The following is a 25,518-nucleotide window of genomic DNA, read 5'->3' on the forward strand; positions in this document are numbered from 1 at the left end:
ATTTTTATTGGGCATTTTCTCTGTGCCAGTTGATGTAATGCCCATGAGGCTTTTTTGTGTGCCTAAGCTTCAGCCAAGTCAAGAGGTGCAAAATCTTTTCCTATGATCCACCAGCAAAGCTTAAGAAAATAAATCTCCCTTTTTAAGATGCATGCTGGAGAGATATGCCACTAGAAACCTAGCCCTAGACCAATGCATCTCAAACTGGGTGTCCCCAGAACTAATGGAGTGCCCAGAGGTGGTCATGCCAGCTTTAGAGCCATTTCCAGTGTTTTGAAAATCTTTTCGGCTATTTTAAAAATTAAGAGGCTAAGTGAAATCTGGGCTTCCTTTTCTGAGGGCTCTGGGCTTATAACAACTGAATGTGGTAGTGTGGGGTTATCCTTCTCTTTTTGATCTGAAGCACTGGTTGTCATTACAGTTGTCTTTAAAACAAACAGGAAAATTAATTATCAATAAATAAAGTTTGACAGACAAAAAATTTTAACACATTAAGACCATAAGGGAAAACTTTAAATCGGAGAGAGGTGGGTGCCTAAAGCAAAATCCATCTGGCCAAATATGACTTTCTTACATCACTTCCTGTTTAAGGCAGAATAGGTTGCCCTGGAAAAGAGAATTATTTCTCTTTCTCTTAATGCAAAGAAAACCTGGTGAGGGGATAACAGGGCAGGGAATGGTAAAGCAAGTACCTCCAGCCAGACCTTCATTCCAGCCCAGGCCTATCGGGAGCTGATCAAGGGGAGTAGCTAGTACAAAGAGCTTGGAGTGGTCAGGTTACAACAGATGCTCCTTCTCCTTCCTTGATGAGAGAGGAGCCAAGCCAATTAATTTATCATGATAAGACTTTTCAAAGAATCACTCTGAGCAGAGCGGGGACAGGGGCCAGTTGTCTTGTCAGTAGATACAAGTGCCTATTGTAAATGAGGGGAGGCTGGCTTGGGCAGAGGCCAGAGGCTTTCAACATCCCTTTTGCTCAACAGGAAGCTCAATGCAATACCTGACAGAGAGTGACTGCTTTATGGCCTTGGCCTGGAGTTATCTGATCATCACACAAGGAAACATTGTATTCCTTGTCTCTGTCCTGGCCCTGAGGTAACCACCCAAAAGGTGGACCCCCAGACTCAAGATAGAAAAATTACTCTTGGCACCTTATATCCCTGTTGGAAAGCATATCAGTCTGTGGCCTTTATACTACTAGTCTGAGGACTCGGGAAAAAAAGTATCTGCAGCCATGGGCTTAGCAGGGTTTGCGTCTCTTCATAGAAGCCTCCTCACATAATCTCATTCGAGTGTTCATCCTCATTCTTTAACATTCTCATGGGAAGTTGTTATTAATACTCTGAGTGTACTGTGAACTCAGGGCCAGTGTCTCATTCATTTTGTATTCTTGGTGTCTAATGTAGTGACTGGCATGAAGATCCCAGGAAAGGTTTGCAAATGAATGAATGAGTGCAGAAATTGGGCATCAAGATGTTACCGTTGATTTGGAGTTAGAGCTTTCTTCCTCTTTGATATTACCACATCAGCCAGAAGGAAATGGTATGGTGGAGTGGTTAGGGATTCTACCATTCCCTAGTATGAGACCTCAAACAAGTTACTGAAACCATCTGCATTCAAGACTCTCTGTCTACACCACCAGCTCTCCTCTAATTTCTATGCAAAGTCACTCCAGAATCTCTCTAGAGAAACAGTGTCACTGGGCTTCTATCAGTACAACCTCTCACTCCCTGTTAAAAAGACAGAAAGAAGACTTTCATAATCCATTCTACATATGACCCTAATGATAATAATTGGGGTGAAGGTGTTTTTGTTCCTATTAGATTCATAAAGAAAACCCACAGTGAATGCACGGAGCTGGCTGAGGTTGCAGGGCTCCTCCGTGTCAACAGGTGTCAGTGTCTAGCTGGGGTAGCTCAAAGGTAGAAGAAGTATCTGTTCACCTCTCTGAGAAATCATGTGCCATTAAGGAAGCACTGCTGAGTCATTTATCTGTGGCCAATAGGCCAAAATCACAGAATTATCCCAGAGTGGGCATGGTAGATTCACACTATGCAACCTTGACAAATACTCTGAAAATATTTGTCCCGGGTCAAAACAGGGATTGGAAGAGAAGGTATAAACTTATGAGTAGAATCATCCAGAGAAAGCGTCTATTAAAACAACAACCCCTGCACTCCAGTGTATATTAAATACTTGCTGTGTGACAAGCATCTTTCCAGATATTTGCACTTATTTTATTGAATTTCAGAGGTTCTGCGGTATCACACCTACATGCAAATAGCAGCATTAATAATGCAAAGAATGCTACATTTGGAAAGAGCCCTTAGAAATCATACGGCCCAGTGCCTGTTCAACACAGGAATCCATTTCACATCTCCCTGACAGTCACGCAACCCCTACGTGGATACTGCCTGTCACAGCAGCCCCTTGCATTGTGGGGCATTTCTGACCTTGTAGAGCGCTGTCTGTTAGGATTGATTTAGGAGAAAAAGTTAGATCCTTATACCACCACCAGCAGGTGCTTTTCTGTTTTCTCTTCTGGAATTAACAAATTAGGACACTGACAGAATGGCAATTCTCACCCTCCATCTTCTTGCTTAGAGAACAATCAAGTTTTGACAAGGAAGCCTCTTTTTATGAGCCATTCTGCTGAGACAATGTATGTTTCTGGGGTGGAGATGAGGTCCTTCGCCAAGTTCAGAACCAATTGGAACCTGGTGGATGTTGAAGCAAAATTAAGCCTTTTGGGGTTCAAGTTCTTTTATTATTGGCAAAACATGACTTCCTGTTTTTCAGAAGAAGTTTTTTTAAAGACTCATAAAAATGGTTCCTGAGGCTTCTTGGACATCAAATGGCTCTTACAAAACAATATTTTGATGAGTTAAGTGTAAATGAATCAGAAACATGTGGATTAAATTTCCCTTAAAATACACAGGGGCTTTGAAATTAAGGGAAAAAATGTTTGGCAAAACATGGCCTGGCTTTTACCGAACCCAAAACCTTTGAATTAGATGTGGAGACAATGGATCAACCCAGTTTCAAGCACATTGACTTTCAGTGGGAATGACCGTGGACTGCAAAGCATCATCCTCCCTTCCCCTTCCCAGCCTCCCAGCTTCACTGGAGACGTTTCTAGAACATGACTGTTTTCTATCTGGAAGTCAAGATGCACCTCCCCATTTGACATTCCCCACCTCTTACATTAGGATATTCCAATTCCAGCCTCCCTTCCCTGACTCACTTCCCCCTCCTCCCATGGCAACACAGAGAAATGTCAGGCAGGAAAAGAACAGCCAGAAAAAATGAACTCCAGATACATGGATTCTCTGCTGGTGAAAAAAAAAATCTTACCCATGAATGAGACATGGGGCAAGATAGATGATCCTCTCAGACAACTTCTCTCCTGAAAGGAACATTCACTAAGATAACCAAAAGCCACCTGGACTTGACAACATCAGAAGGCCAGCAAATGCTTGCAGGCCAAGCCTTCAGACACCATTTTCTCCAAGATTATTTTTCTATGGTCAGAGAATATATGTTTCTCAGGAATTTGGATTCGCAACACACTACTTTCAGGTTGGTGCTGCACTCCCCAGCCAAGAATGTGTCTTTGTAGCAAAAAGGCCTCCCTTAATGTCCTTGCCCATAAGCCGAGCAGGGAGAGGGATGGCTGAAGCAGTCTTTAATGCCAGCTCCTACCTGAGAAGGTGCTGTGAGTTCTGAGAGCCTCTGTATGTGGGTCTCTGGGCTGTACTGGTTTGTCTTCCCCAGGGGAACTATGTAAGTGGAAATCAAACCACTGCCAAACAGCTTGAAAAAGACAGCTTTCCCTGCAGCAGTACTGTAATTTCAGGTCTCCCTCCCACCCACCACTTCCCCACATCCCACCTTCTCTTCTGCAGTCTCCAAGGGCTCATTCTGCCCCAGCTCTGCAGAGGAGAAACTCATAAACGCAAGCACGTGGCTCTCTTCTCCTCCATTGCTGGCCTTTGAGAGTGTTGTTTGATAGTAGCTAGCAAAAGAGTTTACTGCAGTCTGGCAAAATTGATACCCATCCACATGTATTTTGCTCCCACTCTGAAGCCTAGATATCCTGCAATTAATGGTGTCTTCCTCAGATTTACAGATAGCTAAGCTAAGCTGAAACCCCACCAATGGGAAAGAGTCGATGTTCTTCTTTAATGATGGTCTACACTGATTCAGGCTGCCAGCATCCTTCTTCAGAGTTCTGGGGACACAAGTATGCTTAAATCCACTGGCATTCTCTTCTGACCTAACTCATTTAGCTACAAAAGCTAGTTCACATGTTGCAGGGGATTAAGAAGGACTGGAGGAGGAGGAACCGGATGGAAGAGTCATTTTAATAATTTATCAGAACACAAATGCAGGCATCCAAAAGCCTTGAACACAATAATGTACCCTCCTGCAGATGCAAGAAAAATCCTCTGACACACAGCCAGCAGGATATACTTCGGTAGCTCTTCTCATAATCTTAATGAATTGTTCTAAGCAAGTGGTTCCCAAACCCAATTCATCTGCCAAATATCCCAGAAAGATTTTTTTAAGTAGAGATTCCCAGTCCCTAATCCCAAATAGATTGAATCAAAATCTCCAGGGAAGAGACCTGGAAACTGTGCTTCTAAACAAAAACAAAAACAAAAATGAAAGACTCCATGTCACCATACCGACCTGTCCTTGGTCACTCACCTCTTAATTAGCACCTTTAGAAGCAGAGGTGAGTGACCCAGGATGGAGGAGTGTTATTTCTACAAGGAATGATGCTTTCCTCTGGGCAAAGTTGACTTAGAGTTTCTCTGAACTCCTCCTTTGAAGGTGGGGCTGGGTCATTTTTTTGTTTCCTCTCATTAACTCATCCAGATGGGGCCCTAAGGGACCCCTTAGAAACAAAGTATTTTTTCCTACAGAGAGAAGGAAATCATTATAGTTTTCCTAATACATGCTGAAGGGCTTATGCATGTAGGCATATAGTTCTCTCAGACTTCTGAACATCTTATGCTCATTTAAAAGAATTCCAAAATGGTGAATAGTTTTATAATCTTGAGGTAGGTAAAACAGCAAAAGAAGAAATCAGAAAGATAAATTTGACTACATAAAAGTTTTTTAACTTTTATATCTTAAAATACAATGTAAATAAACTGAAATGGTCAAAGAAAACTGAGGGAAATTTTGCAGACAAAAGACTGCTCTTTAATAAATAAATTGTTTTTATAAATCAACAGAAAAATAGGCAAAAGTGTCCGGGCACGGTGTCTAATGCCTGTAATCCCAGCACCTTGGGAGGCCGAGGCAGGTGATCACTTGAGGTCAGGAGTTCGAGACCAGCCTGGCCAACATGGTGAAACCCTGTCTCTACTAAAAATACAAAAATCAGCTGGGCATGGTGGCACATGCCTGTAATCTCACCTACCAGGGAGGCTGAGGCAGAATTGCCTGAACCCGGGAGGTGGAGGTTGCAGTGAGCTGAGATCATACCACTGCACTCCAGCCTAGATGACAGAGAAAAGAAAGAGAGAGACAGAGAGAGAGAGGGAGGGAGGGAGGGAGGGAGGGAGGGAAGGAAGAAGGAAGGAAGGAAGGAAGGAAGGAAGGAAGGAAGGAAGGAAGGAAGGAAGGAGACATGGTCAGCTTACAAAAGAAGAAATGAAATGGTAAATGAAAAAATGCTGCATGTCAGTATTAATTTTTAAAAATACAAATTAATACAACATTGAAATCCCATTTTCACCCCTCAGGTTGACAAAGGTATTTTAAAAGAGCACGTTGGAAGTGTTCTTAGGGGTATGAGTAAATAGGTGCTCTCATACAGAGTAGGTGGGAGCAAAATTAGTGAAAGCTTCCTAGAAAGTTAATATCAATGTCATCAAAATGTGTGCATCTGTCAGGATAGGTTAGGTTATGCTGCAATAATGAATAACCCCCAAATCTCCATGGCTTTCAATAAGAAAATGTATTTCTCATTCACACTACTTGTCCATCATGGCTCGACTGTACCTCTGCCCACATCATCTTCATTCAGCTTTTGTCAAGAACATTGTCAGTCTTCTGGCAGAGGGAAATGAAACATGGCAAAAGATGGACTGAGTCCTAAAGCTGCTGCCTAGAGGTTTTACCATGTCCACTCACATTTCACTGGACAAAGCAAATCACGTGATCACTCAGTAGGGCAGGAAGAAAAATTCTTCCCACAGGGAGGTACACCACTGGGAATGAACTGGAAAATTTGGCGAGGAATCGTACAACACACATTCCCCTTGGACTAATGATTCCAACGTCTAGGACTTTATCCCTCAGAAATAATCAAAAAGTTTATACACATGACGTAATTTATAATTGCAAAAATGTTCAAACATGAGTTGTTTGAACTGCAAATGTAGGAGATTAGTTAAATAAATTTTATTACACGTCTATGATTGAAAAGTTTAGGATTCTTCTATAACTAGAAAAAGAATCACATGGGAATATGTTTAAGATGTTCATTAATGGAAAAAAAACTCTGTGAATAATGTGATTCCAGTTTTGTAAAACTGAGTAATAATGTGTCAAAGTACTCAATAAATATTTGTCAAATTAATAAATTAAAAAATACTGGAAGGATGTTTGCCAAAATATTATCATATCTCAAGATATGAGGGTTATGGGGAATTTTCTTTTTCTTCTTTGTGTTTCTCAATATTTTCCCTTTTTTGCAATCAGCATGTTTTACTTCCATACTATGGTAATATATGCCATAAAATATATACATTATATTTTCTAAAATCATTGCAATAAATTTAAATAAAAACTAAAGAAGTATGGCGGGTTGGCCGGGCGCGGTGGCTCAAGCCTGTAATCCCAGCACTTTGGGAGGCCGAGACGGGCGGATCACGAGGTCAGGAGATCGAGACCATCCTGGCTAATACGGTGAAACCCCGTCTCTACTAAAAATACAAAAACTAGCCGGGCGAGGTGGCGGGCGCCTGTAGTCCAGCTACTTGGGAGGCTGAGGCAGGAGAATGGCGGAAACCCAGGAGGCGGAGCTTGCAGTGAGCTGAGATCTGGCCACTGCACTCCAGTCCCGGCGACAGAGCGAGACTCCGCCTCAAAAAAAAAAAAAAAAGAAGTATGGCGGGAAGTGGCTATCATCTTTGCAAGAAACCACAATGACGAGGCCTTCCTGTCTTTTAGGGTCTATGGTGGCCAAGTTTTTAAGTGCCATTTTCTGGGCTGTTCATATTTTGTACAGTCTGTAAATTATTTAGGAGCATCTAACTTACCACTCTGTTTCCATCTTTCACTTCTCTCTTTCTCTGGATCTCAGCCACAACTATGTTCGTGGGTCCATTACACTTTTTATCATCAACTTGCATCGATCAAGAAAGAAAATCAAGCTGGCTGGGACTCTCAGAGACAAGCTCGTTCACCAGTACCTGCTGCAGCCCTATGGGCAGGAGGGCCTAAAGTCCAAGTACGTGCCAACCTGAAAATAGCTCGGGAGTAAGTGCAGCAGGAGCTGAGGGAGGGGGCAGCTGAAGACACCAAGATTACTACTAATTCTTTCAAGGGCTCAGTGGGATGGAGTAGGACAAAGAGTGGTCTGGGGTCAGGTGACTGCTGACTCCTTTTGGAAACCTGCTCAAGCCCCTCCCTATCTTAGATCCCTCAATTGTAAAGTCAAATGGTGGAGAAAGTATTTCTCAACAAGGGTGCTCTTGGTATTTGAGCGAGATAACTCTTCTTTATACACGACTATCACATTGTAAGCTGTTTAGCATCCTTGGCTGCTGCTCACCAAATGCCAATAGTGCCCCATGGTCATGTAGCAACCAAACATCCTGGTAGTTGAGAACCATGTCTCTCACAGCTGTAACATTCTGTAATGCTATGACTCCCTTGTTGTTACCATCTATTAACCTCACAGGGCTTACAGGAAGGAGCACTAAACAGAGAGTTTAGTGCTTGAAAGTTCAGAGGTGAAGACTCTGTCCTACCCCGAACTTTACAACTTGAACACACCACTGCTTCATCTCAGCTTCTTCATCTGAATAATAGGACAGAGATTTTATTTTGAGGACTCTGTGGCCCCTTCTAAACTCTACAAATGTATGATTCTGTGACACTCCCTGCCTCCCTCAGTCTCTATTAGAGACTATCAACACATGGATCTCTACGAACAGAAAAACTCTAGGACAGTGAGCAGGGCCTGGTCAAGGGCAAGGCCACCCCAGCTCCCTGAGTAAGGCCTCTCAGGAAGGGTATGGGATGCTGCACCGACTGGAAGCATTCCTATTCCATTTTTAATGTTTACCAAGTTTAACAAAGCTGTAAACTTGGAGCAGGTGGCTTGCACTCCAACAGCTGCCCACAAATATTTGTGCTATAATTATTCACTGTTTCACTGCAACCTTGGTGGCTTGCATTTGGCTTCCAATTGTATTTGCAATGGGAGCAAAAAACAATCTGGGAAGTCACTTATTGAGTCTCTTTAGCCCACCCTAGATCTTCATTTTCAGTCTTGGTTCACATGCTGGCTCTTTTTTCTGGCTACATGTACATTGCGTCTGCTTTTCTTTCTTCCCAGTCCTACCTATGTCAGCAGGACTCTATCGAGTATTTTATCCCCTTTCTCTCCACTTCTGAGTAGTTCATGATGAGTGTGCTGAATTCCTGGCCTTCATCCTAGGCAGGAGACCTGCTTCTGGTCCCAACTTTGCCAGTAAATAATCATATGACCTGGGAAAATTATTTTATCCTAATCCTTTGGCCTCAGTTTCCTAATATTCGGATTTCAAGGGTTGTTGTATATTTGGTAGGGTCCTGTGCAGCTTGAAAACTCTCATCCTGGGTGTGATTTTCTTAGGACCATGAGTGCATTAAATCTCCTGCTGCCATTAAATAATGATCTGCAAAACCATTTCTGACAGAAGGGCTGACTCTGCAGCAATGATTAGGATGCTCTCATTAGGGTCCTCTGGAACCGAAGAGCTTAGGAGCTGAGCCTGCCCAGTGTCAGGAAGACTGTGTGCACTGTGTGGAGGGGACTGGCCAAATGCTATAGTCTAACAAGCCAAGGTGTCCATCCCTGCTCTGTTACTTGCTGGATGTGTGTCTTTAGGCAAGTTATGTCATCTCTGTGAGCATCAGTTTCCTCATCTGTGAAACCTCTTTTGTGGAGCAAAGTAAATGAGGTAATCTGTGTAAAGTTCCTGACACATAGTAAATGCTCAATAAATGTCCATTACCTTCCTTTTCCTCAACTCAGAAATCTGGCTGGTTGAGAAAAAGGAAGGATACAATTGCTTTCCCTAAGAATGTTCTTCCAAAGAGGAATGTTTTCAGACTTTTAAGATAATGTGTTAACAAGACATGTGTTAGGATTATGATAAAAAATCATGCTAAGAATTACAAAAAAGCGAAAGGATGAAACAAAAGATGATAGTCAAGGGTAGCACTTTTTTATGAGCTTGTTTTCCCTCCAACCAAGGGTGCAGGCAGGCCTCTAACCCTATTTACCCCTCCCCTATGTCCCCGCCTCCAAGATGATTCCCCTGCAGTTTGGAGCTGACCACACCTTAATCCCTATCTTTCTATACCTATCCTTAAGAGTGACTGAAGGGACTGACTCCCACTGGCCAGCAATATGCCGTATGTTCAACCTTTGCCATCACCACACTAGTGAGGAGTTGTGTTACAACTTTGTTAAGAATGTAGGAGACCAGCCAGGCACAGTGGCTCACACCGGTAATCCCAACACTTTGGGAGGCTGAGGTGGGAGATTACTTGAGGTCAGGAGTTTGAGACGAGCCTGGCCAACATGGTGAAACCCTTTCTGTACAAAAAAAATACAAAAATTAGCCAGGTGTGGTGGTGAGCACCTGTAATCCCAGCTACTTGGGAGCCCGAGGCAGGAGAATTGCTTGAACCTGGGAGGCAGAGGTTGCAGTGAGCTGAGATCACACCCATTGCAGTCCAGCCTGGGCAACAGAGCAAGACTCTTGTCTCAAAAAAAAAAAAAATGTAGGAGAGGGACAAGGACAAAGAGAATTTCATTCTACAGGGATCCTTAAGAAGGATTTGGTAACGCCCACTGAGCTCAAATAATAATATCAGGTAATTGGAAGAACATTGGAACTGGAATTAGAAGGTAAGGGTCTGAATTCAGATGCCACCATTTATCTTTGTGATCAAACCTGAGCTTCCTTAACTGTCAAATGGGATTATTGTGAGACTCAATTTGGAAAATATGGTTGAAATAAAGCCTTCCACAAATCCATGCATATGCATACATCTATAAATATAAATACAGATATACACATAACGATTTTACATATGTTGGATTAGAGAGTTTTAGATTGGAATTCAAGGGAACTGGATTCCAGCCCCTGATCCTGCCACTAATTCACTGTGAAATGTTGGGGACTTCATTCTTCTGAGTCTGTTCTGCCTATAAATTACTGCCAATTTAATACCTCTCCTGTTCTGGACCTCATTGGCTCGACCCTGGGCTGTGCCATGGTGGACTGTAAGCTGCCAGACGGGGACTGTCATGTACATGTTCAAGACCACATCTAGTGCTCTGCTTAGCAGCTACTAAAGAGCTGAGAGGTCTGGGATGGGGGTCTCACAGGAAGGGTGTGGTTTCAGTGAAGCAGACTGTGCAGAAAGGGATGAAAGGAAATGCTAGGAAGTGATTTCAGCCTTTGGTGTCTCTTTCTGTCTTTTATAAGCCTCTGGGGCCAGACTCTGTATTCTGTGTCTGCTAGTTCTTGCTACAGCTTGAAGCCGTGTTAGCTCAGAAGGGGATAGAAAGTTCTGGGAGCAGAGGAATGTGTAATTGCTCCTGTCTGGAGGAACCAGGAAGAGGATATAGAGTAAGTCAGTGCCCTCCACCCCAATTCAAGCCACCAGTTGGGTATTCTGGTCTCGTGTTTCAGGAGTAGGGAAAGGCCAGAAGACTTCTTTGATTGCTCGAGGACTTGGGGTAATTCCCATTCTCTTAGAATTGCCACTGGGCCTGGGAAGATTTAAAATCTCTGAAAGGGCATCTCTGTGTGAACTCAGAGCTAAGGTATGTCAAGTATCACACAGGAAGCACCCTTGGAGTCACTATTTAGGTATGGTCTAGGCAACCACATTCACAAGAAGGTTCTTGTTTCCCATCTCAGTGAATGAACCAATCGTAAGACCCCCTACTCCAGTCCCAACTCCTTATATAAGAGACTGTACTTACTCTAGGAACCAGACAAAAAGTGGGTGCTCTCTAGCCCATAGGACAGAAGTTTTAGAAAATTGCAGTGTGTACAAATAAGAGTATTCTGCATCTGGAATACACATTCTTCAGGGAATAGCTGAAGGAAATGGGGAAATTTAGTTCAGAGGAGAAAAGTAAGGTAAGTCATGAGGACTTTCTTCAGAGGACTGCCAAGTGAAATTAAATAGTTTTGGCCTAGAATACTCCAAAATGACAGAAAACCAAGGAGTGCAATTTAAAAGAGAGAGATTTCACTTCAAAATGAGCTCGTTTTCCAAAGGCTTGCCTGGTCTGACCGAGGTCAGGATAGGCTTTCTCAGGAGGTAGCCTATTAATCAGAGTGTAAGCAGCCATCTCAGAGGTGCTCTAGGATTCCTTCCTCAGTTGGGGGTTGGACAAGGGATTATAGCTTCCCTTTGAGCTCTGAAATTCTATTCTCTTCTGGTCCCTATTCCCCCTGCTTCCTCTTCACTTTTGGAGCCTGTGTTCTCAGTGGTCACTGGCAAAGTCAAGCCACTAAAAGGCCACACAAAGAGGCTCTATGACTAGAGGAAGTGGTGGCAGTATCTGGCTAGTTTTCTTTTCCAGAAAAAATCCAGCTGTGGGTCCCTCCCTCGTCATGTTCCCTGGTTTCTCACCTTTCTCGGAAGAAGATGGCCCCATTCACATCCAGAACAATAGTTCCCATTCTGGATAAGTCAGGGGAGACTTTGAGGGCATCTGCAAAACACAGAATCTACCCATTGCCTTGTGTGATCACAAAGCAATAACCACTGTCCTCTAGGGCAGCGGTCCCCAACCTTTTTAGCACCAGGGAGTGGTTTCACGGAAGACAGTTTTTCCACAGACTGTGGGGGTTGGGGGTGATTTGGGGATGAAACTGTTCCACCTCAGATCATTAGGCATTAGGTTCTCATAAGGAGTGTGCAACCTAGATCCCTTGCATGTGCAGTTCACAATATGGTTTGCATTCCTATGAGAATCTAGTGATGCTGCTGATCTGACAGGAGTGGAGCTCAGGTGGTAATGCTCACCCACCACTCACCTTCTGCTGTGCAGCCCAGTTCCTAATAGGATTGGTCCGTGGCCCAGAGGTTAGGGAGCCCTGCTCTAGGGAATCATTTGTACCTGATAAATATCTCCAGTGTCTCTCAACAAACAGAGAAGCAACATGAAGTTTGGCCTCACAAGCCAACTGACATCTAAAATGAAAAGGACTTACCTTTCCAGAGAAAAAGCAAACCAAGAACAGGTGTTAGGTCAGATCCCAGTGTTCTCCCTTATGTGCCTTGTTCAATTCCATTTGGAGGGAAAATATTCCAAAAATTAGGAAAGAGGGAAGCAACTTTCATCACATTGGCTGTTCTGTTCTGACACATTGACCTGAGGGAACCAGCAGATGCTGAGAATCCTGAGATGGAGTGACACTGGGAGGTGATCTGGCTCTCTCCCCTAGCCTTCAGTCTGTGGCCAAGCCATCTGGACTAGAAGATGGCCCACATTTAAAGACCTCTTAGAAAGGGGTGACCACAATTTCAGTCCTGTCTGAACACTTAATTTTGTAAGAGCACTGGGGCCCACTGTACCTATGACTGCAACTTTATAGATAATGAAAAACTTTAATAGCCATTATCTCATTTAACCTTCTGACAGAACCATGAAGCATATAGAATAATTCTTGCCTCCCTTCCATTTTAGAGTTGAAGACACTGAGTCTTAAAGCAATAAGTGACTTATTCAAGAGTCACACGACTAGTAAGTGAAAAAGCTAGAAGTCCCTAGGATCCAGTTCCCCTGACCCTTACTCTAGTGCACTTTTTTCAACAATGTGCTACACCAACAGTCTGGTATTATAAAATTACAATTACATAGGATGAATATACATATGGATAACTGGACTCTGTCATGATATTATCTGGGTTCATTTCATCGTAGGCTCCTTATAGAATGAATATATTTGATGAGTATTAGGTTACCCAGAAGTTTTCTCCTTCAGGCTAATTCATACCAGTTTCATTAACTTTTCTTCACAAGTCCAGAATTCAGACCCCCTCCCCCACCCCCCGCTTTTTTTTTTTTTTAGACAGACTCCCACCCTGTCACCCAGGCTGGAGTGCAGTGGTGTGATCTCAGCTCACTGCAACCTCTGCCCCCCAAGTTCAAGCTATTCTCCCATCTCAACCTCCCGAGCAGCTGGGACTAAGGCATGCACCACCATGCCCAGCTAATTTTTGTACTTTTAGTAGAGATGAGGTTCCACCATGTTGGCCAGGCTGGTCTCAAACTTCTGACCTCAGGTAATCCACCTGCCGCAGCTTCCCAAAGTGCTGGATTATAAGCATGAGCCACCATGCCCGGCCTCAGACCCTTTTAAAAGTTCTTCTCTGAGCTACTTCTAAGACTGTCTCCCAATTAGAATTCTAGTAAAAGCACATTTTTTTCTTCCAGCAAAACTGGGGAATTCCCTTCTATTTTTATTATGCTCTTCTCAAACAAAGGGATTATTAAAAACCAGCAATGACTCTAGATTTGTTTAATTTGAGGTATATAAAAATCAATATAAATAGATTACATTCCAACCCCCTATACACACGCATTTCCAACTCCCTCACACCTAGTGGAGCCCATTCTCAGAGGTATATTTCTGAGGGAAAGAGGCCAAGAAGGGAGGCCTCCGAAGGAAACTGGAAAGTATATATCTTCATCCATTCATCAATTTTTATTGATCCTACTTTGTGTCAGACAAAACTTCTTCCTCTTCAGTGATCTAATTTGCAATGACTAACTAAAATTTTAAAAGAATTGTGGTCCCATAGCTGTAAGTACTCAAGAGTTCCAAGTAGACAAATTAGGGGGAAATTCTGAATGTAAAGTTCAATGTGAATGTTTCCGATCAGAATGTCCCTTGATCCTTCTATTGCTAGGCCATATCCTCACCTGGCTTTCAAGAGCTATTTAATATGGGGTGTTTTGGGGTTGTTGGGGAGAGGATTCTGAGATGAATCTCAGAATCTCCTAAAGGAGCTCAGAAGAATCTCTTAAAGGAGCTCATCTCTGTTACTAGAAACAAACAACTAACAGGAAGCAGCCTGTGGGTGGTGCCATAAATAGACATGTAAAGTATTTCTGCTTTGGGGCTAATAGGTTCCATATTAATGTTTAAATTTCAGATCTGCATGAGCCTCTCCTTCAGCTGAAAAAAATCTCAAGGCTCCTATGAACCAAAAATCTTATTGCCTATTCTGTGAAGAAATGAACATCTTTTTTTTTCCTTTTCCACATACTGCTCATTTTTTCCATCTCTCTGGGATATAACTTTTGCTTTGATTTCACCCTCATTAAATCCTATATCAAAGAAAAACATTGGCATCTAACTGCATGCCTTTAGAGAGGTGTCATTTGATGTTAACCAAACAGAACGGTTCTGAAAATACTCAAGTAACTCCCAGGTGCTAAGACTTTAAAAATATCTTCATGTCCCTGTTGGAACAGACCAGATCATATTATGATATTTCATCTCTGGATTCAGAGCTTGGCTAATGTGAAAAATCCTGAGGGGTGAACTGGCCACCACCTGACCTGCCACAATCTCTCACTAATGATGTCTGGAAGCACCATGTTTAGTTTCTGGACACAGAGAGAGCAGGTAAAAGAAGCTTTCAGAAAAACCTTAACCCCATTAATTCAATACCAAGACTCAGACACTCAAAAACAAAACATGAAGACTTGTTTCTGGGACCAGTAGGCCATTTGTCCATTTATCCCAGCAGATTCGAGACATCTAAGTATTTTAGTTCTACACTGCTGATATTAGTTGGTACCTAGACTTTTTGAACTCTGGTCAACCAGATGTACTCCCTGCAGGTTTCCATTATCTTCACTTGTCTGGGATCATTTAAATTAGTTTCTTTTAAAAATAAACCGTTCTATGAAAGTTCTGTAGTTAGTAAAAGATGACTTTATAAAGGAAAAATTTCAAAGAGCTCATATGGGTCAAGAGGTTTCTTCTATAATATCCCCGACATAAAGCTTTTCAGCTTCTGTTTGATGGGATGGCTCGTCTCAGGAACTGGCTCATGCTAGGACTAGACAGCTCTGATTGTAGGAAAGAACCTCCATGTATTAGGCCAAAGGTGCTTTCTTGCCCTTTCTACTCTTGCTTTGGAAAAAATAAGAAGAGAAAATCTATACCTTCTTCTTTATCAATTTTTCTATATATCTAACCTAAAAACTCTAGTCTGCAAGTTACACACTCTCAGATCCTTCAACCATTCCTCAAATGACCTGGTGTTCAGATTGCCCACCTTGGAATCCATTGAGTTTTAGAATTTTATCTCACAGGATGAACCTTTTCGATTTTCTTTCTCTACTTCTTTCTTTCTTTCTTTTTTTCTTTAGACAGTTTCACTCTGTCACCCAGGCTGGAGTGCAGTGGTACAATCTTGGCTCACTGCAACCTCGGCCTCCCTGGTTCAAGGGATTCTCCTGCCTCAGCCTCCTGAGTAGCTGGGACTACTGGTGCACGCCACCACGCCCGGCTAATTTTTGTATTTTCAGTAGAGATGGGGTTCCACCATGTTGGCCAGGCGGGTCTCAAACTCCTGACCTCAGGTGATCTGCCCGCCTTGGCCTCCCAGAGTGCTCGGACTATAGGCAGGAGCCACCGTGCCTGGCCACCTTTCAAATTTCTTACCTCATCCAAACTTAGTTGAAGAGGTCTGAGATGGAGAAGGAAATATGAACATTTTGTTATTACAATTCATCTCACCAACACAATATAGTAACATTTTTTACATCTTTGAAAACTTCATTATAAAAAAATAGTATTCTTATGTTAATTTCTATTCTTTGAGCATTAATGAGCCCGAAGATTTTTCATATGTTAGTATTGTATTGCTTTTATGCACTTTCTATGTCTTTTGCTATTTTTATATTCGGGTGTTAGTCTGTTTTATTAAGTTTGCTCTAATACAGGTATAAGGCAACTTCCCCCATTGAAATATTTTCTCTACTATTTTATTTGCTATTTTTCTAACTATATAATATTAGGGTATTATCTTGACATACAGAAGTATTCCCTTTTGTATAGTTAAATATGTTTACCTTGTGCTTTCTTCCATTCTACTTATATGTGTATGAATTTATATTCTTGAAATCAGATCAATATGCATCTTCATTTTCTTCCAGATTCTTTTTTGTTTCACTTGTATTCATTTCTTTGATTCACTCGGAATCTGTTTTGATGCATGGTAAAAGGTAAGGAGCCTCAGTGCCTGTAACGTTCAGGCTGACAGCATGTGAGGAAAGCCGTTAACCCCTGCAGGGCTTCAGATGTTAAAATATCAGGAAAAAATAGGATAATTTTTTACAAAGCAAGACTTTGAGTGGACATCTTTGACCTGGAGCAAAAGGCCCCACTGGTGCAGATCAACCACATCAGCTGCAGCCCTTTTGAAAGGCCATTCAGAGCCCCTCAGCAGGAAAGACAAGCTGCAAAGGCTGAGAGCACCGAATGGCAAGAAAGTGCCTGGGATCAGGGAGATTTATGAGCTGGCTGTGAGTGAGCAGGAAAGTGGTACTTACTCTAAACACTAACATTCAGGTTACTGCCCCAGTTCAGAAAGGCCGAAATAGACACTGTAAAAAGCGGAAATTTAAATATATATATATATTTATAAAAATACTTATACTTAAGGTTCTGAGGCAGTATACAGAAAAAAAGAAAGAGACGTAAATATGTAGAGAAATGAGCCTCACAAATCTTGTTAATGCAAGCTTACTCACTGAAACCCAGAGGAGTTTGGATTCTTTTAGCCCTTGTGCTAATTTGTGGGTGTTTTGTGGCTCATAAAGAGATAGTAGCTATAACCAATGTTAGCTACATAAGTAAGTATATGCATATCTGAAAACTACAGTGAAGATACTGAATGACACATTCTTCATTCCCTAGTTCCTCTTGCCTGAAGAGAACTTGAACCACTCTTTGTCTATAAGGAGCTCTCTGCGACACAGTCCAGAACTTGAGAGAAATCTAAATGATTTTATAGAAACTGACTTTCAAGAAAAGAAAAAAGTTTTTCTTTTCAGTGTTCAAGAAACACAGCATTGGTTATCAGTGCTGATGCTTCATCTGATTTGTTTCCTAAGTCATCCTGTAAAGTGCTACACATGAACCTCCCTGGTACACACCGAGGAGCAGAATCATCCCACCAAGATACAAGCGGGAGGGGGCAAGACATTCAGTGAAGCCATTCCACTGAAATAGCAAAAATGCTCCCTTCAGTCTATGAAGCAAAAAACTTGTCTTTGGAAAGTTCACATCTTCCTTTTAGGTTAAAAAAATGTGTAGCCTCCTGACATGGCACTCAAAAAGTAAGAAAGTCTCTTTTTATTCAAAATAAATTCAGAATGTAATAGTTAGAAAGATATCTGAGTCCCCTCCACCCCCACCTACAAACATATGCCCACCCCCTCTTCTACCTGGGGTGTTCAACCTTGGCTGCACTTCCAATTACCTGGGGAGCTTTAAAAACCCCAATGCCCAAGCCACACCCCAAGCCAATTAAACCAAAATCCTTGGGCTGGGACCCAGGCACCAGTTGTTGTTAAAGCTCCCCAGGTGATTCAAATATGTGGTCAAGGTTGAGAACCACTGTCCCTCTATAAACTGCTAGAACAAGATCCCAGATGATCTGTATCTTCAATTTTTCCCAGATTATTTCTTCATTCAGGCGCTATGCCATTTTGCCAAAGGTGTGAACATACCATGAGCCCCTGGGAGTTCTCTGTGACTGAGTGGAAGGATGAGTGCTGGCTCCCCAAAGGTTTTATTGTTTGTTTTGTTTTAACTCCCAGATTACTAATGTGGCGATCACTGTGCCGATTAGAGGATTATAAAATGCTTTTATATTTTACAGCAACTTGACATCTTAAACCAAGATGTTTAGGAATCTAGGCTTTTCACTGTTATTTTTCGAGAGTTTTTTGTTTGTTCTCAGATCCAGAATGTATTTTCCTCCAGCTCACTCCCAGCAGCTGGAAACTCTCTGCATAGCTGTCCATTAAGGCTGTGGTCTCCCCTCTTCACCTTCACTCACTTAGGGACCCTCACTGTAGGCAGAGATTTCCATTCTGTCCCAGATGACCTAGACAAAACACCCGTAAATGGGCAAGTGAGGGTAGGGCTAACATATTTCTAAACAGTTGATTCTAAAGTGAGAGAGCAGCAGAATATGTGGGCAGTTCTGGCAGACTGAGAAGAAATGGCCCTTGTCTTCTTCTTCCCCTGCACCTTCCAGAGGCTGTGATTTGGCGATGAACAAATGTAAGCCTTGAGGAACTGAAAGTTCTAATCCAGCTTATCCCTACAGTGGGGCCTGGGCCCCAAACTGGTGTTTCTTTGGCTGCTAAACATCAGGAAGCCCAGAGCACGATGTGGCTCATTCCAGACAAGGGGCCTGGAGCATTAAACTGTGGACCCACTGCCAAAACCAGCAATACCGGTGCAGATTAGCCCTTGCCTGCTTCCTCTTGCAACAATGATTCAGAGTCGCCCCACACTTTGCACTTGGATATCTGTGGGATCTGGAACAGAGCCTGTACCACCTGAGACATCTTTTTTTCCCTTTTGAGATTATACCAGTACACCTGATGTCATGGGGAATACTTTCTCAAAAGTATTCCTAATAAAACAGGTATTTATCTCTTTAACATGTGTATTAAACATAACTAAACATGTTTAAAACATGTTAACATGTATGCATACACACACACACACACCTGCCTTCCTACCTGTCTTCACTCCACCTGTAGACTGCTATAAAGGGAATACTTTGCACCCCCATATTGTCTCCTCCAGCTCCACACAATTAGGTCTGGGGAAACCTGGTCCCTCTCCACAGAGGATACCTTAACTCGGAGACAAAACAGACCACATAAGGGTAAAGATAGGAGATGGGATTATGAGAAAGAGAGAGATGAATTCTGACTTGGGACTCTGAAAAGTCCCAGGGCTGAAGGCCATGGAGCTGGAGCTGGAAGGATGTGCCATACTTCTAGGAAACGCTGTAGGAAAGGCAACTTCCAGCACCAGGATGAGCTCACTAAAGGTTTGGAAGTACACAAGTTCAAGGCTCATTTTGTTTGGGAGGTGGCAAATCATCTCATGTGACTGGAATACAGGATGCTTTGTGGGGCAAAGGGAAAGCCCACAAACACATAATAAGGCCAGACTGCAGATGGCCTTGAAATCCAGACTAAGTCTGATTTTCCTTCCTTCCTGCTCTTTGTGTAATATGTTTATTATGGTGTGTCTGCTCAGACATTTGCATATTTCAGTGTTTTCTGACTTAGAGGACAAGGAGTAAGTCTGTTGTAATTTAATTGGTACAATGAAAAGAACGATGGGGCCGGGCACGGTGGCTCACGCCTGTAATCCCAGCACTTTGGGAGGCCGAGATGGGCGGATCACGAGGTCAGGAGATCGAGACCATCCTGGCTAACACGGTGAAACCCCGTCTCTACTAAAAAATACAAAAACCTAGCCAGGCGAGGTGGCGGGCGCCTGTAGTCCCAGCTACTCGGGAGGCTGAGGCAGGAGAATGGCGTGAATCCGAGAGGAGGAGCTTGCAGTGAGCTGAGATCCGGCCACTGCACTCCAGCCTGGGCGACAGAGCAAGACTCTGTCTCAAAAAAAAAAAAAAAAAAAAGAACAGAACAGAACGATGGAACTACAAATAATGCCCCTTAAACACTACTTGTAAATGTTGATGATGATGACACCAATTCTTTACGATGGGAGGGGGACATAGTTAACCACATACTGAAGTCTCCATGGTTTTTGTATTGGGTTCCTATTGTGTCCTGTGGTTTGAGTGTGATATGCCTGTGACATGGAGCTTTGAAATGGTTGCAGGATCAAATTTTCTTTCCAAACTTCCCCCAGATGATTCCCTCATCTGCTGGGAGTTAACAATATCATTATAAATCCAGGTTCCTTAGTCAGGCTCTCATCTTGTCTGCCAAGTGTGCTAAGTTATTTTTAAGCCATTAGAAGCACATGGTAGAATCCATTATGGTTTGGATCACTATTACACAGACTTGGATAGAATACAGATCAAATCCTGACCCCCAAACCACACTACATCCAGGAAAAGCCTATATCCCTAACAACTTGCCTATAAAACCTCCAGCTCTGCTTGTACAAAGAGGTCCTAGTATTTTCTCTGGTCAGTGATGCAGAAGCTAGATTAAAACTGCTCACCATTTCAGTGTGTCCCTCAGAGGGTAGGATGGAGGGCAAATAATCTCAGCCTCAAAATGTCTTAGGGACCAGGAACTTCAAATAGGGTATGGGCTGTTGGAAGGGCAAGGGAACAGGACACTATTTTCCCCACTTTCTCTCTCTATCCCTTACAGTCCTCTCTGTTAACAACAGTAGAGGAAGAGATTGGAACCAGGCATGACTCCTAGAGCGGTTGATTGCGCAGAACTCAACAAGTATTAACTAAACAGCTATCATGGACAAGAAGGCACTGAGCCGCATACTATTGAAAATTAAGAAGTGAAAACAAGTCAGTAGCAGACAAAATGACCCAAGCACACAGATAAAATGAGGCTGAGAGGGAAACTAAAAGGGAGATGCAGATAATGTGCCGCCCTCCCTTCCAGCTTGTTAGCAGGTAAGGTCCCAAGCAGGAGGCTACCTCTGACGGGGCCTGGAGGGAAGAACAGGCTTTTGAGAGATTCCACCGGATTCCAGGTAGAGCAAAAAGCACATAGAAGAAAAGTTCAGGACACACTTGAAAGGAAGTAATCCTCCCCGTGACTCCTGAGGAGTGGGAGCAGCCCAGAGAGGGTCATGACGGTCTTAGCGCCTTTCCTCGAACCGGGCATGCGGGACCAGGCAACACTACCTGCAGGGGCCCCTTCTGAGCAGCCTTTCTCAGCATGGTAGCCATCACTCAAGGTAATTTCAGAGGAACCTCCTGTCCAAGCTGCCCCAGATGCACCGTCTCCCCACCGAGCAGGAAAGGGAAGCAAAGCCCCTCTGTCCTGACTGGGCCTCCTCCGGGCTGTAACCTGCCCCTGACCTGGAGAAGGGCAGGGCAGCTGCACATACCAGCTTCCTCACTCAGCGAGGGGGCCTGGGAGCCTGCAAAGCACAAACAGGTGCGGGGCCGACCCGACTGGCGGCCGGGGACCCGGAGCCCGGGAGAGCCCGGCGCCGAGTCGTGCGGGCGCCGCAGACCCCGCACCTGCGCCGGGACCCCCCTCTCTGCACGCTGGCTGGGAGGCCGGCACCCCTGCAGGAATTACAGCCCGGTTTCGCACGTTTCCTTAATATTAGGCCACATTCCAGGTGGGACCCCTGCCAACGGGACCGCAACGAAGTTCTGGTTGGGATTTGATTGATTCTGTGATTTGTTCCTCCGGGAGGCCAAGCGCCGGGCACATCTCCTGGCCTTCCCGGGACTGGAGTGCAGGATTTGGAGGCAGGCGGACGCATTCCGGCTCCCTGGGAGCCACCGCGAAGTCACACTGTCCTGGTACCATTGTGTAGGACAAGAGTGACCTCTAGTGGCCCCTAGGAAAGCACACTGGAGGAAAGAGAGCTGCTAACCCAGGCGCAGTCCCATACAAACACACAGCCGGACTTATTCATTCTCTCCCCAGCCCCTCCTCCTTTCTCTCCCCCTTCCCTCTCTCTCTCTCTCTCTCTCCTCTCTCTCTCTCTCTCTCTCTCTCTCTCTCTCTCTCATCATTTAACAATCCAGAAACTGAGGCCAGAATCGGCTGGTCACATACCTAGACCTGCACACTTCATGTCCCAAGCCTGGACTAAAACGGGTTTCTGATCTTCCAGTCCAGTGTCTTTCCTTCTAGGTAGTAGTCTTTTACCCACGTGTTTATATCCAATATGTCTTTTATTGACGCCTCCTGTGTGAGTGGGCGGACAGGAGAGTGACGGATGAGTAAGACACATGGGCTTCCTATCTAGTTGAGAGACTGACAAGCAATCAGCTTAGCTGTGTGACAGGAGCTGAGATCCAAGAAGTACTGGGTCCTGTGGGAGCACCCCTGACTTGAAGGACAAGTAAGAGTTAGCCAGGAGAAGGAAGCTGGAAGGGAGGGGGAGGGCATATGGAGAAAGGTCCAGGTAGAAGGAAACCGCATGCAAAACTCTGCCCTTAGGCCGAGATTAGAGAAAAGGCCCTAAAGAATGAAAGGAGGTGGGAGTGGAAGGGAGCTGGAAGGGGCAGGAGCTAGAGTGAGCCTCTCCGCGGCTGGAGAAGTAGATAATAGGGCCTGTGCATAAGAACTTCAGACAATGTTCTAAGATCAGCAGGACGCCACTGAATATTTAGACAGGTGAATGTCATGATCAGATTTCTGTTTATGCAGGATCACTCTGGGTTTGGCATTAAACTTTGCCTCAGGCTAGCTGTTAGTCATAGGCAACCCAACTGAAAAACGGTTAAGCCAGAAGGGATCTTAGGGTTCATCTGACCTATCACCCCTCACCTTACAGTTGGAGAAACTAGGCTCAGAGAAGGCAAATGTTCTGAAAGTGGGTGAGACAGAACCGATTTTCTTTTTTTTTTTTTTTTTTGAGACAGAGTCTCACTCTGTTGCCAGGCTGGAGTGCAGTGGTGCAATCTCAGCTCACTGCAACCTCCACCTCCCTGGTTCAACCGATTCTCCTGCCTCAGCCTCCTAAGTAGCTGGGATTACAGGCGCACACCACCACACCCGGCTAATTTTGTATTTTTAGTACGGACAGGGTTTCACCATGTTGATCAGGCTGATCTGGAACTCCTGACCTTGTGATCCGCCTGCCTCAGCCTCCCAAAGTGCTGGAATTACAGGTGTGAACCACCGCACCTGGCCAGAACCAATTTTCTTTAAGTCCCTTCACCTCCCACTCAAGGCCCCAAAATATGCCAGCCTGAGCTACACAGCAGCTCCCAAGGCTGCTCGTGATAAAACACGTAATTCCCCACTAAAGTTCCCCGCTGGCCAGACTGTAGTCCAGAAAATTAGCTTCAAGCTTTAAAAAGGACATGCTCATTAGACTTACTTCCCTGACCCAACCTCAGAACAGTTGAAACCTTGCTTAAATATCCATGGCTATCAAGAACAGTGATAAGACATGAAGACCAGAGACTGTAGTCAGGTGGGCAGAGGGTAGCAGAGAAGTGACTTGGCCAAGGAGCTCCTAGCTCCCATGGAGACCTGGGGGGCAGAGGGCTTGACTCCAAATTGACATGTTGAATCCCATTTTAAATAACATTCAAAATTAATAAAACAAGTTTAGGAATTGGAAAGTAACTTAGACTTTGTAAAAACAGATGGTGATAAAATGCAGTTGTCCTAATATTTGGATAATTTAAATACCCTCAGCAGTTCAGGCAAGCTAGGGAATTAAGAGAAATAGTTCAACCCAGGCTGGATCATTCAGTATTTGATTTGAAAAGTCATGGGCCAGTTAGGAGGTCTCAGAATATGATGAAAATATGATAAGGACGGTTTTCAAAGAAAGAAACACAATCCTGGTGAACGCCAGCTGGAACTGGAGAAACAACATGAAAGAGTAGCAAGAGGTGGCCAGGAAGCCAGGATGTGAGACCTAGCTTAGCCACTTATTAACCACATGACCTTGCCCAGGCCACTTAACCTCTCCAACCTTGTCCCCATAGTAAAGTTACAATAATAGTAATACTGGCCTGTGTATCTCCTGGGGCTCTTTAGCAATCACATGTGACAAGGGAGGCCAGATAGGGCTATGGTTAAGGGTGTCAGTGCAAATCTCAGCTCTACCACTCATTAGCTGTATGGCTTAGGTGAGTTTTAGACCCCTCTAAACTTTGATTTGCTCATCTGTAATACGGGAATGCTAACACCTGCCTCAGTTGTTGTAAGGACTAAATGAGATAGTCAAAATAAATCATGGCGTAGTGCCTTTGCATAAACAGTGCTGCATAATTGATGATTTTGTCATTAATGTGATTATGTTTACAAGCTTACAAGCTGTTCAATGTATATAAATGAAAGATTATTGTTATATTTAGCATGATATGACTTTGCTGGGTAAGAAGATAAATATTAAAAGAAAAATATAAGCAGGAAGAATAGAATGGAAATGATAAAGCACATGGCCCATCTTTATAATGAAGGGACTTTGTGGATGAGGACATATGAGGACTCAAAGTCTCACAAAACCTTATTCACAAAACCTTATGCTCATTTAGCTAAGAGATGGTCGCATAGATCTTTTTTAAGGATGGAAAACACTGACGATGATCAATAGTCTTATGTCAGGTTGGGATAAGGCATCTAGTGAGTGACTGAGAGAATCAGTGATAATTCAGACCTTATCTAACATCTCCACAAGCCACTGAGAGCAAGAGTAATTGGCACATTAATGAAATCTGTAAATATACTCAGCAAACCTCCAGGGAGCCTCTTTAGAGGTGAAGAAACTTAATCCAGGAAGATCAGAAATAATGCAAAAGAACCTCAAAAGCCCATTCACTTGCTCAGAAAATATTTCGCCCCTACTCTGTGCCAAGCACCTCTTTAGGCACTGAGGATTCATAGCCCAGAGAGGGATCAAACAAGTAACTCACTATAATAAGGGCCACAGTTAGAAGTAACTTTGGAGTGCTAAGAGAGTCCAGAGGTGGGACTCCAAACCCAACCTAGGGGTCAGAGAAGGTTCTCCAAAGGAGGCAACACCTACACAGACTCTGCAAGGATCCATTGCAGTTAGTCTGGCAGAGGAGGACAGCTGGAGGGAGCACCACACACAATGACACAACGACTCAGAAGCAAAACTGCAAGTCATTTAATTTGGTCATACTAGGGCACGGGGGCTTGGCCTGTTCAAGCATGTGGGTTCCTTTTAAGTGTCAACAAATGTCATGGCCTTCCACATTATAGTAATTGTCCTTTTAAAATCTATTTCTTAAAAAGTACATGATACCCCCCTCCTCCCAAAAAATCTATTGGGAATTGAAGAACAGTTTTAAATGAACTTACGTTTTAATCCCAAAACTGCTGACTACCATTTACATTTGAAAAATATTTTCTTTTTTTTTTTTTTTTTTGAGACAGAGTCTCACATTGTCGCTCAGGCTGGAGTGCAGTGGTGCAATCTCGGCTCACTGCAACCTCTGCATCCCAGATTCAAGCAATTCTTCTGCCTCAGCCTCCTGAGTAGCTGGGATTACAGGTGTGTGCCACCACGCCTGGTTAATTTTTGTATT

General features: G+C 43.6%; 1 protein-coding gene across 2 annotated transcripts in view; it reads left to right on the top strand.

Annotated features, from left to right (window-relative positions):
• The window catches only part of HPSE2 (heparanase 2 (inactive)), a 776,827-nt gene that overhangs the window by 745,954 nt on the left and 5,355 nt on the right, over positions 1 to 25,518 (top strand). The window contains exon 11 of one of the 2 annotated variants that reach the window (XM_033186321.1): positions 7,322 to 7,468. The exons of the other annotated variant lie outside the window; for it this stretch is intronic. Within the exon in view, the coding sequence (XP_033042212.1) occupies positions 7,322 to 7,468 (147 nt within the window). The remainder of the gene's footprint in view (positions 1 to 7,321; positions 7,469 to 25,518) is intronic. 2 annotated transcript variants of the gene reach the window in all.

The sequence above is a fragment of the Trachypithecus francoisi genome, unplaced genomic scaffold, assembly GCF_009764315.1.
Source record: "Trachypithecus francoisi isolate TF-2019V2 unplaced genomic scaffold, Tfra_2.0 Contig01579, whole genome shotgun sequence".
Classification (NCBI taxonomy): domain Eukaryota; kingdom Metazoa; phylum Chordata; class Mammalia; order Primates; family Cercopithecidae; genus Trachypithecus; species Trachypithecus francoisi.